The sequence below is a fragment of the Pistacia vera genome, unplaced genomic scaffold, assembly GCF_008641045.1.
Source record: "Pistacia vera cultivar Batoury unplaced genomic scaffold, PisVer_v2 Contig393, whole genome shotgun sequence".
NCBI lineage: Eukaryota > Viridiplantae > Streptophyta > Magnoliopsida > Sapindales > Anacardiaceae > Pistacia > Pistacia vera.
In genome coordinates, this window is record NW_022196216.1 from 242,776 (window position 1) to 259,817 (window position 17,042).

General features: G+C 33.4%; 1 protein-coding gene across 1 annotated transcript; it reads right to left on the reverse strand.

Annotated features, from left to right (window-relative positions):
- Nucleotides 1–7,060: 7,060 nt before the first annotated feature.
- LOC116141139 (tRNA-specific adenosine deaminase TAD3) lies at nucleotides 7,061–12,631 on the reverse strand. Its single transcript, XM_031426668.1, has 9 exons — nucleotides 12,435–12,631; nucleotides 12,289–12,340; nucleotides 12,141–12,214; nucleotides 11,275–11,396; nucleotides 10,144–10,226; nucleotides 9,733–9,832; nucleotides 8,459–8,911; nucleotides 7,758–7,870; nucleotides 7,061–7,628 (listed from the first exon to the last, which is right to left on the reverse strand). Exons 1-9 carry the CDS (start codon nucleotides 12,580–12,582, stop codon nucleotides 7,457–7,459), a joined length of 1,317 nt encoding a protein of 438 aa, XP_031282528.1. The 5' UTR covers nucleotides 12,583–12,631; the 3' UTR covers nucleotides 7,061–7,456.
- Nucleotides 12,632–17,042: the final 4,411 nt, after the last annotated feature.

A 17,042-nucleotide genomic window follows, 5' to 3' on the forward strand; every position in this document is an offset into this window, starting at 1 on the left:
ATCATTGATAATCACATCACATAACACATAATTTTATTTTGGCCAGCTAATTTTGATGACACAAACATGCATGACACTCAAATATATATTTAAAAAAATTTGTACTAATATTTAAAAATTTCATCTAGTCCAACTAAAAATAAATTCTTAGCTACAATGCCCTTCTTCCAGATGAACTCCTTTAATCAAATTTTAAATACAGAACAAAACATATTATAAACCAAATCAGAGCATTGAAAGAAATTTTGATATTCATGCCAAAGACATAAAAACGATTGATAATTAAACATCACTAAATAATATATATATCCTTTTACAACATCTACCATTCTCACACAACAAGTTGCATACTAAAGTTTTCTCCTCATCCCGATCACATATATCAGACTCATTAATTAAGGAAGTAGTCTTTACTTGTTCTGGTTTTTCAACACTCTTAACTACTTCAAAATCAAGCATATTTTCCATGTTGAAAATATTGTTCATATTTTCATTTTTTTTTTTTTAAACTTACGAGCAATGTCATGAGGCAAACCAACTCGTTTAAAACAAGAGCAAGCCGAGGGAAAGAAGAAGCATACTTTTTGTCAGGAACAAACATAATTTTATCTCCCTCAACTTGTAGTTTGAGCACTGCAGTGCATCCATACTCTTTAAGACATTATAGCTAAAAACCTTCTATAATTCTCTTCTTGCTTTGTCTTCATCAACTATTGTTGAAAGAGTGTCATGCTCGTGCTTAACTACATTAGAGACACACCTAGTAAGTTCTAGTCTTATCAGATTTGAACTAAAAAAAAAAATATTGAGAAAAAGAAACATGTGAAAGACTATAAATAAATCAAGATTTATCAGGCCTAGATGTTTGAGAATATCAATGAATGAAGTTAAATAGTTGCAACATACCGTCGTCCAGTAAACTGATCAACTTGAATAGATGACTTGAGCGGCTACCATTATTGTCGTAGTTGAAGTAAAAACCATTCCACAATTTCTCATATACAACTTTTGCTACCTGAAATTTGCACCAGAAATAATCCTCAAACCCTTAAGACCTACTTCATGTGCAAATGCTGACGCAGCTTGCAATGCTGCCACCTCCACTGTATGCACTTACAACATAGACAGATCACGTATCATATGTCTGATCAAGGAAGCCATCATTCTCAGTCATCCCATCACCATCCCCATCAAATTCAAACAGATGAAAGTGTTTATTGAAACTTCTTCTTACCATAACCAAAATAGAGCATTTGGGCCGCTGGATGAACTTTTGCAGGATTATGCTCCGAAAAAAAGTTTAATACTCACAAAAGTTTATCACGTAAACTCCAATTTCCATTTTGGACTGGAAATTGAGGAAGCTGGTTCAAACATTCACAATAATTTTCGGCCTTCATTAGTAACTACATGACTAAGGACATTGCACATTAAGTCAGCTTCACATTTCTCTCTACCATCTTATCAAGGAGTTCAACAACTTTTGGTATCTCCTTATTTTTGAGGAAACCAAAGATAAGCGTATTAAATGTGATTGCATTTGGAGCACAACCTTTTTCCTCCATATATGACAACAACTCATTTGCCTTTTCTAGTTGTCCATTTTTACACAGCCCATTGATCAAAATGCTATATGTTACAACGTCTGGCACTAGGTTTCCATGAAGAGAAAATTTCTGAAATAGGTCCCAAGCAGCTTCGAATCTCTCTGTTTTACATAATCCATCAATGAGGGAACTCAAACCTTCAAGGCTAACTACAAACTTATTATTTACTAGAGTATTAAACATTCCCACCGCTTCCAAAACACATGCATTCTTGTAATGTCCATCAATGAAAATGTTATATGTCCAAGAATCAGGAGAAGCACCGTTAAGTCACATCTCACCAACTAAATTCCTTGCATCTTTTACCTTACCTTAAATAAAAAGGCCAGTTAACAAGGTGTTATACATAATCACATTAGGCATAATTCCTTCAGAAATCATCTTTCGATAAAGATAAAGAGCTTTGTTGACTTCTTTATTCTTGCAATACAAATTGATTAAAGTATTGTAGCAAACAACATCAGATCTATACCCCTTTCTAGTTATAGAACCAAACAACTCCGTCACATCAACAATTCTATCTGCCAAGCAATAACCATTCATTAAAATGCTGTAAGTAAAAATGTTAGGAACCACACCTCTCTGAATCATAACTTCCAAAAATAATTGTCTAGCCTTCTCAACCAATCCAGCCTTACAAAGACCATCAATTATAGTACTATAAGTAACAACATTTGGCCTACAAATAACACCAAATTCTTCATTCCCATTAATCATCTCTTCATGTAACTTGATAGCAACACTTGTCTTCCCTGTTTTACACAGTCCATCAATCAAAGACCCATAAGTAATCACATTAGGCCTACAACCGACAGCAACCATTTTCTTAAGCAATTCCATTGATTCCACAATCTCTCTCTGCACACAGACCTTTAATCAAACAAGTCAATTTCACAGTGTTTGGGCTAAATCCCACCTTCAAAATCCCCCCAACAACCGCAAAACCATCAGAAACCCTTTTAATTTTACACAAGCAATCGATCAACACGGTCAAATACATTAAATCTGGAGACAAGCCAGTTGAATTCAACCACTTATAAAGCGAAATCACTTCATAATAATGCTTCTTCTTTGCAAGTGCAGTAAAAAAAGTAGTGAAGGATGAAATTGGAGAAATGGGTTGCGAATTAATCATGTAATAGAAAAAGTACAATGCTTCATTCAGTGTAAAGTTACCTGATCGACAATTTTCTTTGAGGAATTTAGCAAGTGAGGATCGTTCAAGGGGTATTTCGGAAGAATACAAAACTTCATTTTTGGAGCTTCAAGTTGTGAGGCTGGGTCAGTGAGCTAACAAAAATAAAACATTAACTTTCAGAGATGTTTTGAGAGATTGTAAACGAACGAAATGAGGATCTCAGAGCTATGTTTGAAGAGGGTTTTTTGTGGGTCGTTCTTCCGGTCATTGCAAAATGCAAATGCATTAAAGAGAAATGCTTTGACAAATTTCACAAACAACCTTTAAGGTTTTTAAAATTGCTAACTAATGACAAGTATCGATCTTTCATGATTTCGAAAGTTGTTCTCACTTTGCACCCTGAAGGTTAAAAATGTAAATCCACTTTCAGGTGCTTTTCGGTTTAAGGTGGTTTTCTACTAAATCCAAAATTATCCAATTGATCAAACAAAATGCAATCCAAAAAAACCAATTTATATAAGTATGCGATTGGAATTTTTTTTTCACTTTTTTTTATTTATTTATAAAATTATAAGATTTAAATAAATCTTGATATTGAATTTGGATTTAGTTTACAATGATATTGAAATATTTTTTTTATATATATTCGTCAAACTTTTGAATATACTGAAATCGATATTTCACGTGGTAGAATATGATATGCTAAAAATTCAAAGAATGTTGTTTTTGCCTTATTAGAAGTTACATGAATAATATTTCGTTATTATATTATCAAAATTACCAAACTATTTATAGTACTGAAATATTTGTATTATTAAAATAATACAATATATTCATTATAACTACTGATTCTACATTATATAAAAGAGTTATATTGACGGCCTTGTAATTTGATATAATAAAAATTATCTAATTTATGAAATAATAAAAATCCCTATTATTAAATTATAGGGGTTAAAATAATAGAATGAGAGATATTTAATAAATATTTATTAGCCTATTTAGCACACTAATAGTTTATTACTAATAAAGGGAATTTTATTATTTCAAAATTTAACTTAAGAAATTTGTGGTAAATAATAAGTATAGCGTGATTTATTCTGCACTTTCAGCTGTTAAGATGTCATAATTAATTATTTTTTTATTTAGTTATGTTACTTTCTCTTCACAGAGGAAAGAAAAAGAAGTCATCGCTACATTGATTGTGGATGACACCTACTCATAAATTGATCATTGAATTCAAATGGTAAGTTATAATCTCTCAATACTCAGTATTTTTCTTCATTCACTATACAGTATTTTTCAAATTGCGGCCATATTTGGATTAATCACCTATACAGTATTTTTTAAAGCTCAGCTTGAGGCCAAGTAGGAGAATGTAAGACTTGGTATGGCCACATGCCACAATTATACAGTTGAGAAAATGCAGTTGAAAGTGGTTTAAGGAGTTATTTAACTGTCTATTTTGATCCTTGATGAGAGGTTAAAGACAGTTGATAGGAGTTATCTTGGTCCTTAGCCTAGTCATAATAAGTATATCACGTTCTCCATCAAAGTGGTATAACACAATACAAAATTCTGGAGGCATAGACTAGAAGACATCTATCAAACATTCTCTCACAAATCATCTACATTTTCGTTTTATTGCAATTCACATTTGGCTTTCTACAACACTTGAACGATATAGTTGGAGGTAAGTCATTAAATTTCGCATTATATATATACATGTAATATTCCACAAGCAAGCGAAAGGATTAATGTGGTTAATGATAAACTGAAAAGAAAATGAAGTTTGTTTGGCTAAAAAGAAAATATAGATTTAAGGTTTTTTTTTTTTTTTTTTTTTTTTTTTGTTCCTTTCATAAATAGTATGTGCAATTAATAAAAATTTTCATCTATAAATTAATGATTTTAATATATGAGACTAGTACACACATTGAAACAATTCATATGAGAAAAGCTAAAAGTAATACCACGCCCACAACCTAATCTCACAACTTTCTCTTACATTTCTAACGTGACAATCGAGTTAGCAATCGTCACGTCAGCTCTTACTATACCTAAGATACTAAATGACTTGACTAAACACTAACAGTCGTTTCTTAAGGATGAACGATCGTTCCTTTATAAAGACTGAATGTTCCTTATGAAGAAATGACCGTTCTTTTATAAGGAATAGATGTTTCTTATGAAGGAAGAACCATTCCTTATTAATAAACGGACATTCATCCTTAAGGAACAGTTGTTCATCTATAAAGAACTGTTGTTTATTTTTAGTCAAAGTCGTCAGTTGACGTTGTTGTCACGTTAGGGTTGTAAGAGAAAGTTGTGAGGTTGGATTGTAAACATGGTATTTTTGAAAAACTAATATTTGGAACTTTGTTTAAAAGAAATGAATAATGAGGTTATTACAAATAAAACCTTGCAGTATGGTTTAATATAATTTCCCTAAAAAATTGGTAATCATGCACCTAACCCCAAATCCAATCCAATGACCAAGAGATAGATTTTTGTTTAAACTAGAATAGATGGATTTGAGATGGTTAAGTATAATATGTTACATAATTCGTTTTGTTAGGGTTTTTAAACTGAATAAACAACATTTAACCTTTATTTCAATGTAAAGAAATATGAACCACATACATGAAGTAATTCAGTTAATTAATTATTCTAAGTATAGTTAGGATTATGTTATATATACATGTTCATTTGTTCTATCACATTCATCAAAGAGAGTTGTTGATCATCACAGTAAGGTAGTATCTCTATTAACAATGGAAAGCTCAATGATGAAGGGTGTTGTGTTGAAGATGATAATAATGGTGGTTTTAGTTGTTGGTACATTGATTCAAATAAGTGAGGCTGGAATTCCATTTTGTTGTAGATATAATCCAGAATGTTGTGAGGCGGCCTTATCTCATCCCAATGTCAAATTCCCGATTAATAATTAATTAACTTCATGTTATGTAATTTCATATTATTAATCCTTGTATGTATGTATAATGGTTGTGAGGAAACTCTTACAACTATATAATACTTGATGTTACACCACATTAAATGTATTTATAATAAATGGAGAAATCTTGTTTATTTACTCAATATAAATCTCTTCTTCTTTTTCTTATATATATTAACGTCTATATTATGTATAATATCGCCCATTTTACAAGTTGTCGATATCAGGTTTTAGATTACTGGATTTTTAAAAATAGTATTCGAGTTTGGATACCAGCTCAAGATCAGCCTCACGAAAATCTTAAATATTAGAGACCATTTTTGTTGGTTGCCAATCAAGAATTAATAGTGGCAGTTTGATCATCTGGTTTTCATGATTATCCTCAACTGTTTGCCTTTAGCAGGCATATAGAACGACTTATCGTCCGATGCCTCCCTGAAACTTAAGAAAATATCAAGCACTACCCCATAGGTATTAGAAATCATCAGCTATCTCCCCTCACATTTCATAAGATCATCACTTATCTCTCTTGATCTTGTTAGTTTTGACCATTCTATTTCATAGTTAAAGAGAGGTTTTACTAATATTTTCCTTAATCATCAAGGGAGGTGAGAGATAATAACACTTATATGGATTTATATTGGTTGAGTATCATAACAAATAGCCTTTGTGTGTATGGTCCTAAGTCTTCTTTCTGCCTGCAAAACAGGGGTGAGCATTGGTAAATGGTAGAACCATAACTGGCAGCAACCCACCTACCTATTCCGAGTAGGAATTGGAATCAACACCATTAGGGTCCAGTTCTGGTTCTGGTACTGGAACCAAAACCGAGGTTTGAGTACCTGGATAGAAATTGGACTGAATAAAATTTTTATAAACTATTGGGGGTGTGTACACTTTTTAAAAAAGTTGGGAGTAACTGAATTAACCCAAGTCCCCCAAGACTGGAACCGGAACTGGAACCATTCAGTTCCAGTTCCAGGTTTCTAGGAATTGAAACCGATTGGTTCTGATTCTAATTCCAAAACTTAGGAACCAATCAGTTCCAGTTTTGATTCCTTAAAAAAAAATACAAGATACAAAGAACCGATCATCCCTACTGCAAAGTGTTTGTCTTGTGCAAAAGGTAAGCGAGTTTAAATGGTTCAAAACTTCAAGTTAGCGTCTGATAATCTTCCTCACTCTGCCCTTTTTATAATCAGAATTTAGCTTATCAAATTCATGCCCTTCTTCAATCATATACTATTCTCACGATATAGTATTTTATTCTCTAAACACCTTTGTTCAAATCAGATAGGATCAGAATCCTCTCGTAATCTGAGCTTTAATCCTGAGTAGATATAGACTTGTAATCGGTAATTAAAGAAAAGGAATATAACATGAGAAAAAATCTTGACCATAAATGAATTACACCACACGTCAAAACATCTTCCAAAGCTCAGGCAAGATGGGATCATACGAGGATCCATATTCTTTGACAAAATGAAAATTTCTGTAGAACAAACCAATAATGCTTTCAAAAGGAGAAAAAGAATGCCATGATATAAATTATGCAAGTTCTACAAGAATCAAATTCAGGTTCCAGAACTGCCCCCCAGGGTAAAATAGGCAGTCTGGTCCAGTAGATTACACTATGCATAAAGGTTTTCTCCGGGATCATCATAGTTATCTTCGGCCATATTCAGATTCTCACGTATCTTGTTGCCAGACAACAGTTGGCCTTTTGTAATTCGCCACGTTTCTTACAGCTAGAGGTTAATCTATTTCGAGTATCTCTTCAGGCAGGAAAACCCTGAAAACAGCATAGTGATGATTCAAGCTTTTCTCCCCTTGTAGTCTATGAACACTGCCCAATGCACCGGCATTGGGATTCGGGAAAGCGTAAAATATACGTCTAATTCTTTGATGGACAAGTGCCATCGCACACCTTGCATATCGAAAATGTAAATATATCAGATTACAGAAACCAACCCCATTTGCAGGTGATAGAAACTTTTTTAGGATATGAATTTAAATTTACAAAAAAAAAAAAAGGCATTTGGTTTGAGAATCTTACATTACACAAGGCTCCCAAACAAGATAGATGTCATATCCAGTACATAAATAAGGTCTTGCTGATGTGGAATAAGAAACTTCAGTGTTAGCTTCGGATTCCTCACCATTCTCAATCTGAAATAGCATGAAGACATAAATTCCAGCCTATATAAGACACCAAGTGAAGCAAATGATTGTAGAAACACAATTGGTGAAAGCTGGGAAGCTGGGGTAGTTCAACTCAAGAACCAACACAAATCGTTTTTAGTAGATTCATAGTTTAGTTGATTACATCATATCAGCTTCTTGGTTTAGGAATTTTCTAGATAAGATTTATACTTTCTACTAGAAGTTTCATGTGTGGGATTTAGTACAGTTGAAGAAAAATAATTTGCTAAGTAACCTTTTTAGAGTGGTTTTATTTCCAATATTCAAGAGGTTGATTTTGGATTGATAGCTTCATAATGAACCCTGGTTCGGTTCTGGTTTAACACTAATCCGACCAAACCAGTTTGTAGCCTCAGCTATGGTTCCACCAATAACAACCCTCTCTACTGATTGTAAGAAACACCAAAAGAGTCAAGAATAAACAGATACATAATCTGTTTCAAATTAAATTAAGGGGCAAAGCATATGTTCTTGCACCACCCAGCCTCACTGGTTCTCTAAACGAACCCAACACTGCATGGTTATTAAATGCAAGTAAGAAAGAAGTTAGCTTACATTTGGAAGGTCAGTCTTGTGTCTTTTGGCTGGAGTACCTGTGGAAGAAGACTGTGTACTATCCAATGGAATAGAATTATCTCCTCCATGTCCCACACTCGGGTAGAGGCTTCTGTCTCGTAGAGCAGAGGATTCAATAGCGACCATGGCAGCATGTCGTAGAGGATGCCAATTACAAGAAGTTGAATGTGATTTCTGATGAGCCCACTGCCAAGGGTTCAAACAAGAAACACTAGTATATGACTGTTTGTTTTCATTAACTGAAACATTTGAAGGCAAAGTCATGTTGCCTGCTACTCCATTGGAATCAGGATGGAAGCCCAATGCTTCATGCTTCTTCGAGCAGCTTTCAATGCTATTCTCCGTAGCAAAACTGCAAGTGCAGACCTGATCACATGCACTTACAATCACCTGCTTAACCAAAGGATCTACTATGACAGCAGCATTTACTATCTGCATAAGCAGAGCAAAAGAAATGCCTTCAGAGAAAAACATCAACCATAGCATCAGCACAATAAAAAAAATTAAGGTGAGTATATAGGTGACTCCAATCAATTTGCAGTTCTTTTTACTTTTCCCCCCGGAGGGAAAATAAAGGTAATGTATTACTGTAAAAAACAGTAAATGAGGTATCCACCGCAACAAATGAACCCATCTATCTAAATTCTAGGACTTTGAAAAAACTATCATGCATCTGTGTACTCTGCAAAAACAACAAACAAAAAATCAAGATTCTTACAGCCCCAAAAAAAAAAAAAAAAAGAGGACCAGAACTAAATTACAGCCCCTAGCTAAATCGATCTGTAGCTCTATACAAGCAATCTACCAGTTTTCAAGGGGCCCCATGTCGACCCTAATAAAAATTTTAATGCCAAATGACCTAGTATTACCACACCCATGTAGGATAATAATCAAGACTAGGACCCAATAATCTTTAAGCATCAAATCACAAGTTGTCCAATGCATTAATTGGCAATTACAGCAAGGAATAAAACACTAGGACAGGAAGTATGACATAAAGTACTTCTGCTTCTCAACTGATAGAATCTATATGTTGAACTCTTGAACTTACTAATCAAATATATCAATGCTACCTCAACTAATTATCTATCACAGATTCAACTTGAGTCTTTAAAACTAGTAAAGAAATCAACCGAAGCTTTGGTAAGAAGTGCCATAAAGCAGACTACACTATTAAGACTGAAGTAGAAGTAGCACATTGATCAAATATGAATGAAATGAACCAAACCATGGAAAGAAATTGATATAGTTACCGAACCATCACCAGATTTTGCCAACTCAACAGTAAATTTCATGAAGCTGAAAACTGATTGTGAGTCCTCTTCACTGAATCCAGTAATACCATCAATATTGCTGCAGATTAAAAAGAGGGTAAATTTGAGGTTCTCTTAGTAATGTGACTTGAATTCCAAAGATCCTCAGCAATTAAATTGGAAAGAGGAAAAGAAATAAAATTAAAAATTTGAAATTGGAAGATAGAGAGAGGACACAAACTAACATACTTCCATAAATATCTTATTAAAAAAAAAAATATATATATAGATCTCTGGATATCAATGTTTATGCTCTTTAAGAATAAAATACAACCATGTGCTTGTATGTAAGTAGTCACTCAGTAATGTATAAATATTAGGCAAACAGTAGTAAGATATTGTAGAGCTTACTAAGTTGGTGGATGATATGATGTTGGCCACAGCTTGCATTGCTCTTCCCATTCTTCTTTTGATGATGCAGCATATTTACACACCTAAATTGAAGTCAAAAGTTAAACATGACTATCTTGACTAGACCCAAAGAATGCCCGATGATCTTAGTTTACTAAGGAATACTATAGCACAAACAAATATAAAAACTGAACATGCAATAAATACTTTGATTTTCAGAGAATTACTTTCACTGGGGCTACACATTTTTTTTTTCTTTTAATCAGCTCATGAACCAATAATTTTCAAATTTTGAATTTGAAAAGTTTACTTCAATGACAGCCAATTTAACAAACACTGAGAACTATGTAATTTCACATTCAATTTAACCATGACACACTGTTATACCACAACTACTGAACATCAAGAAGCTAAAATCAAAATCATAATAACTTCAGGGGGAAAAGAGAAAGCACGTTATTTTAAAGCATAACAAAACTACACATTTTCAAATGCACAATCCAGATAAAATTCCAAATTCCTAAAATAAAATAACACAAAGAAAAAAGCAATATAAGCATATCAACAAGTGCAGAAGGCCACGACTAATTGCAACAGCATATATCCTATAGTTGCAAAAAATGTACATACATTAATTAACTGAAAGAGAGAAAGCAATTAGAAAAGGAAAAAGGAAATCATCCATGGCCAATTCTGAGAAAGTGTAATTACATCCATAATATTAGAGCTTCCAAACAAGGCTACAGAAAACACACTAGAGCAACTAAAGATAAACCTATAACATAAAAATATCAATAACAGAGAATTGCCACGCTGCATCAATATTGTGTACATCCTAATTCTTTGCAAATAATTCCTTCCAAAGAAGCCTCTGACCTCCATCTCAATGTCCTTGTATTTGATAGTAATCTAGTATGATGGCTCTGCTCTAAAACATATTACAAAGAGCATTACAATCAACTCACAAACCTTTAATAGAATACACCTACAAAATTTACTAACAACCCTATCATTGAACACTCGGAAACAAACCTAATACTATAGTCTAATCATTATGCACTTTAATTGATTACATAATTATCAAAAGCATCAAAGAAACACAAAATTCCACAACAAAAAAGGAAGACCCACTTTTGTGATAAAAGGACTCAACTGGTAGGAATTGATAAGCTCCTGTACATCCTGTGGGATGCTGTTCAATTGGCTGTCATTTTCACCAGCTAGACATAAGATCACTGACAACTGAGTTTTTCCTGCCAACAAGTAAACCAATTATCACCATCATATTCTAGAAATATCCCAAAACTTCACTGCATAAATTTTTAGTAGTAGAAAAAGAAAAGGGAAGGAGGATGGGGGACAAAGAAAAATGTTCTTTCACACCTTATAATACAAAATTAAGATGCGCTTGCTGAATAGCACTTCCCACAATAGCACCTATAACACTTCTCTAAAGAACACCTATTAGGTGTTTCTCAAAGAACCACTCCAAATGCTTATCTGATCTGAAAGAGAGTGTTTATCTACTTTAATCTACTAGTACATTTGGAAGGGGTTTTCAAAAAGGCTCAAGCATTATTTTAGTGTATCAAAATAACATCTTCTTTACAAATTGCTCCTCAAAAGGCACTCCAAGCGCCTTTTAAATCCCACTAAGTGTCTTTCTTAATTTCAACCAAACATTACAAGATAAACACAGAAACACTTTTAGCTATTTGAAGGTGTTCTTAACCATATCAAATTGCTCCCACTTGCACCATAAAAAACAGCAACCCAAAAGGAAAGAAAATCTTGTCGACCCCATTCTGAAGCATGGTCAAAAACAGTCATAGCTTACCCTCAATATAATAAAAACATTTTTTACCCCAAAAAAAGAATTAAGAACTATTTTTCACAACTGAAAACAAATGTATGTTTCAATTAACTTTCATACAATATAAAAATGAAAAAAAAATATATAAATAAAGTACCAATCAAACTGAAAATTAAACACAGACCTCCTTCAAGTGACTTCTTCTGTACTCGTTTAACATGCCGCAGGTTTTCCAGGGGCAGTGCTTGATTTAAACGCCTATTCAAAGATACCCTAGTGTTATTTTTATTAAAAAAAAAAAATTAAACTTCCTATTTAATGGCTAATTTTACCTTACAATGGTGTTGGTGAGCTTTGGCTCAATGGGTGAAGCATATACATTCACTACAAAAGATATAATAAATTTATAAAATGAATATAAAATATAAAATAATTTAAATAAATACTCAAATTGGGACAGGGGATTTCGAAAACTAACCGGTCGGTTGTTGATGGGGAGAGATGGGTGGATTCTCCGGGATGTGGAGGATTCGCCACGTGTCCAATCGCAAAGCCACATCGCAGCGGCGTAGCCACCGAAGCCCCTCGCAGCGGCGTGGCGTTTCTTCCTCTCTGCCGGCGGCCATCAACAGTTCAGAGTTTGTGTTTTTTTTTTTTTTTTTGGTTTAGAAGAGTGGGGAAGTGGTGAGAGTGGTGCTGCGTTTTGGTTGGGTTTAAATAAATAAGATGACTCTCTCTGAATTTCTTAGGGATGAATTAAACCTTTTAAAAACCCGAAGGGTTTCATTGAATTCATTTGTTTTTGTTCAATAATCAATATTGTAGCTTTATAAGGTCTAATTTCTTGTCGGCCCCTAATTTTTGAAAGAGTTAGTACCGACTCTGGGGTTTCATTAATGAACAGATTCGCCCTTACATACATGGGTATATTTTTCTGGGATTTCTTGACGCCCTAATGTTTGGTTAAATAACAAAGTTCCCATGAGATTTCAAAAACAACCAAAATTCTCCTAAAGTTAACCTTTTCTTAGTATACCATTAGAGATGAAGTAAAGTTACACCCATAACCTCTTTTCATAAACTTTCTCTCAGAACCCCGATATGAGAGCTTACGATCAACTGTAATTTATCGAGTGGGACCCAGCTAAGACCCATTATGAGTTGACCAATTGCGAGTTATCACGTCGGGATTGTTTAAAAAAAAATGTGTGAGAAGAGATCGTGGATGTAACATTTTCCTTAAAGTTTATAATGTGATAAGTGAATAAATATTTATTTAAAGTATGTTTGACCGAGTTTATGAAAATTAGTTTATAAGCAACTAGTACTTATGAGGTAATTTGAGCTTATAAGCATTTAAAATTTAAGCAATTACGTGTTTGGTTAAAATACTTATAAGTGATTGATAAGTAATTAACGTGTATAGTAAAATGTAGTTTATAAGTACATTTTATTTTTAAAATGACAAAAAAAGGTACTAGATTATTTTATCAAATGAAAAATAAGGTTATAAGATGAAATTTTAATATTTGGTCAAAGTAGCTTATAAGCAGAGTGACTATAAGCCAAACACCCCCTTGGTTGCCCTTTTGTTGCGTATTTTAACATCAAAAAATTGATGATAAGAAAATTCTATTATTTCTCTACAGGGTGTCTTTATAATTACATCATTGATGAATGTAAAAAACTTTAGGAGAATTTTTTTAATTAAAAGATTGCAAAGAGATTTTTATTAAAACTCCCAAAAAAAACTGTCATTAGCACTTTATTTTAATAAATAAAAAATATCTTAATCACTTTATTAATTTTCTTTTTTAAATAATATACCTTATTAAATTCATTTAATCTTAAATTTAAAGAAACTTTACTGTATCTAAGTAATACTTTTCCAAATTTTAACCTTTATTTTAAAAAGGTCATATTATATGTACAATATTTTCATACATTATTTCTCATGTAATATGACGCGACAGAAGATAATTTGATGAAGTTTGCATGGATGTTACTTTTGGCAGTTGGATTGATTTCAGAATTCAGCGCAAAAAATTTCTGTCAATCCAAGCCGGAACCCTAAACCTGCGAATACCAAACCACAACCACATCCTTCAACCGGCAGACCACCATAGTCGTTGCCAACACAGAAACCATCGGCAAAGTCTCTATCGAGTTATCGTCTTTGTCATTCGCGTTTTGCGAAACGACAACTGCAACCCTAAATTAGCTAGAGGAAGACGAGGGGTCGACGAGAACTACCGGTCGGTGGAGGATGACGACAGGTCGAGGAGAAGCAGGCTATGGCGACGTCGTCTGCAGCAAGGTATACCGCATCGCCCTTTTTTTTTTTTTTTGTAATTTTGTTGAATATAGTTTTTATTTGTGTTGAATCTGTGGCTGTTTGGTGGTTTTGAGGGAGGAGCTGGGTTATGTATATGTTTTATTCCACCATCTTACTGAACTGATATATGTTATGTATCCAGAATAGAGAATAGAGTTGTTTCAGTTTATCACACGAAATTCAAACTGAGTTCGTTTACCTTTTTGCAAGTAAATCATGAATACTTTGCTATATATATATATATTTTTTTTTTGGGAGAAATTTTTTATGGCCTATTGTTAATCATGAACTTGTTTCTTGTAGTTTCTGAATGTTATTTGACAGACTAGACAGTTTGATTGGAATCTATCGTGTATAGAATTTAACTACACTACTTTGTTTTGGGAAGTCAGGAAAACAAAATTTGGGAAGAATAGGTTATTACAGCAGTCCAACATCAGCTCGTCTCATGCAAATGCAGCAGCTCGTGGCGAACTGGTTGCAGAAGCAGTTGCCACGAGTAGCTCGTCTCATGCAAAAATGTAAATGCAAAAGCTCGTGGCGAACTGGTTGCCATGAGCAGCTCATCTCATGCAAATGCAGCAGCTCGTGGCATCCTCAAAGACGTTGATATGCAGCCACATTCTATATCAGATGGACACACCTCACATGATTATTGTTGAGGAAAATTACCAACTGGTCTTATTCATAGCTGAGGTATCCTTGTACCATTATGTAAATTTACAGTTTGTTATGCTAGCTGTACAGGAATCTTTTGATTTGTTTCATTTTGTATCGTGTATAAAGCAGTGGCATCATTTACAGTTTAATTCAATTCAATACAATCAATGCAATAGCATTTTCAACAACACTGCTTTGTCCTGTTGTTATTTTTCTTGTTACCCTGATATAAGTGTTGGGTTTAACCTTTTTGAAGAATAGTTTTTAATAAAATCCTGAAAGAAAAAGTATAGAAAAAACTGTAGAAAGCCAGAAAACTGAGTTCTTTTTTTCTGTCTGGTTTAACCTTCGCTGTGAAATTCCATTAACATCACTAGAATTTTGTAAGTGGCTACGCTTTGTATTGGAGTGAATTTATTAAAATGTAGTGCTTTGTTTGATTGCTTTGAACGTTGTTGTAGTTTATAAAATACAAGGTATTAGTTGCAAAATCCTGAGTGGTGTCTAATATGATTGTCTCAGTCTCTTAATTACACAATGGTTTTTGCCTATGGAACTTTTCCTTCTTGAAAATGAAGGATTTACCTTCCAGTTAAGCAACACCATGCATCTTCTTCTTATCAATCAGCCTCAACTATATATTTCTTTGCATCCCTATACATCCCATTCAATAATTCAACTTATTTTTAACAGTGTCATTATATATATATATGAATATTAAAAAAAGATATTATTACTGAATTAATTTTTTATTAACTTGATGCCATACTATTCATTCATGTCTTGGATCTGTTTTCTTTTTTTTTTTTTTTCTGAAGGAGAGAATTAATTTCTACCTCCTGTCAATTGAATTGAGCCAAATGGGAGTTTTGGGTGGCCACATTTTTGGGTAACTTTGGTGCAGTATTTTTTGTGGATTTTGGTGCAGGCAGTTTTGTGGTGAATGGTGCAGCATTAATAGAAATGTGTGCAGAGTCGGTAGAAATGGGTTTGCTTTTTTTATGGGCAGATATTGGTACACTTACTGTGCAGATAGAATAGAAATGGTTTTAGTGTTGTTTTGGTGTAAAATGTTGGGATTTTTTATGTAATTCTGAAGCATTAATGGCTTTTTATTGGCTTAATTGGTGGTTATAATCATCAAATCTTCAATGACATTATGTATGGTTCATATATGTTCAATGCAAACATTTTTTTATGAGTTACTTTTTAATTATGGAGTATTAGTGAATCTACCACATAGTTTCCAGTTATTGCATTTTTTTTTTTTTTTTTTTTTTTTTTTGACTGATTTTTTGCAATTTGACCATTTGTTTGGTGTGGTCTGATGTTTTACTGAACCATAACAAAAACTGATTGGAATTTTAGCACAGGATGTGTTGGTGGCCAACGAGCTCCTCATTTACTAGCTGGCGTCAGTTAAACAAAGGAAGCAACTGCCGTCGAAAACAATACAAACTATTATCAGCGCCGTTCAAAAAAAATAAAACTACAGAAAACTGATTTTTTTTTTTTTACAGGCATTGTTTGGACCACTCTAGCATTCAAAAAACTGTTCTAATTATATAACCGTAATTTAAAATATAAGCGCATACGTAATTTCCACTTAATTAGCGTATTTTACACTACACATGTTATTAGTAGTATAACAATATTATATAGGGGGGCATCTTTATTTTTGCCACATGTCCATTAATTTTTTTATCGGTGAATATCAAAAATCAAAGATTCAAGGGCATTCAGTAAAAAACCTTATATGATATATGCCAGATCCCAGCATCACTAATAATGTTTAATTTAAAAGTGAGAATATAAAATAAATGAATACCAAGGGAAAACTTTTGCAATTTCGAGACCTTGGTTGGGAAGTGGAACATGTCGTATATATAACTTATTGGACTGGCCTCCCACCGATTGATCGACCCATCACCGTTCCGGCTCGAGTCAACACTAAAAACCCCACTACTATGTAATAACCCGATCTAAAAGCCGTTTAAAAAACCAGATAAAATGTGTTGAACCTTGGTCCAACCGCCGGTCCGACTGGAACCGGCGGATAAACCCAACTGAAGTTTCAAGAATGGAAAAAAC

Excerpts from the sequence above, each read along its gene's own strand:
- LOC116141139 (XM_031426668.1), bottom strand. The coding sequence starts at position 12,582 with ATGGCCGCCGGCAGAGAGGAAGAAACGCCACGCCGCTGCGAGGGGCTT. Across the intron at positions 8,912-9,732 it reads CAAAATCTGGTGATGGTTCG|ATAGTAAATGCTGCTGTCAT; the intron begins GTAACTATATCA and ends CTGCTTATGCAG. Across the intron at positions 7,871-8,458 it reads ACAAGACTGACCTTCCAAAT|ATTGAGAATGGTGAGGAATC; the intron begins GTAAGCTAACTT and ends ATGCTATTTCAG.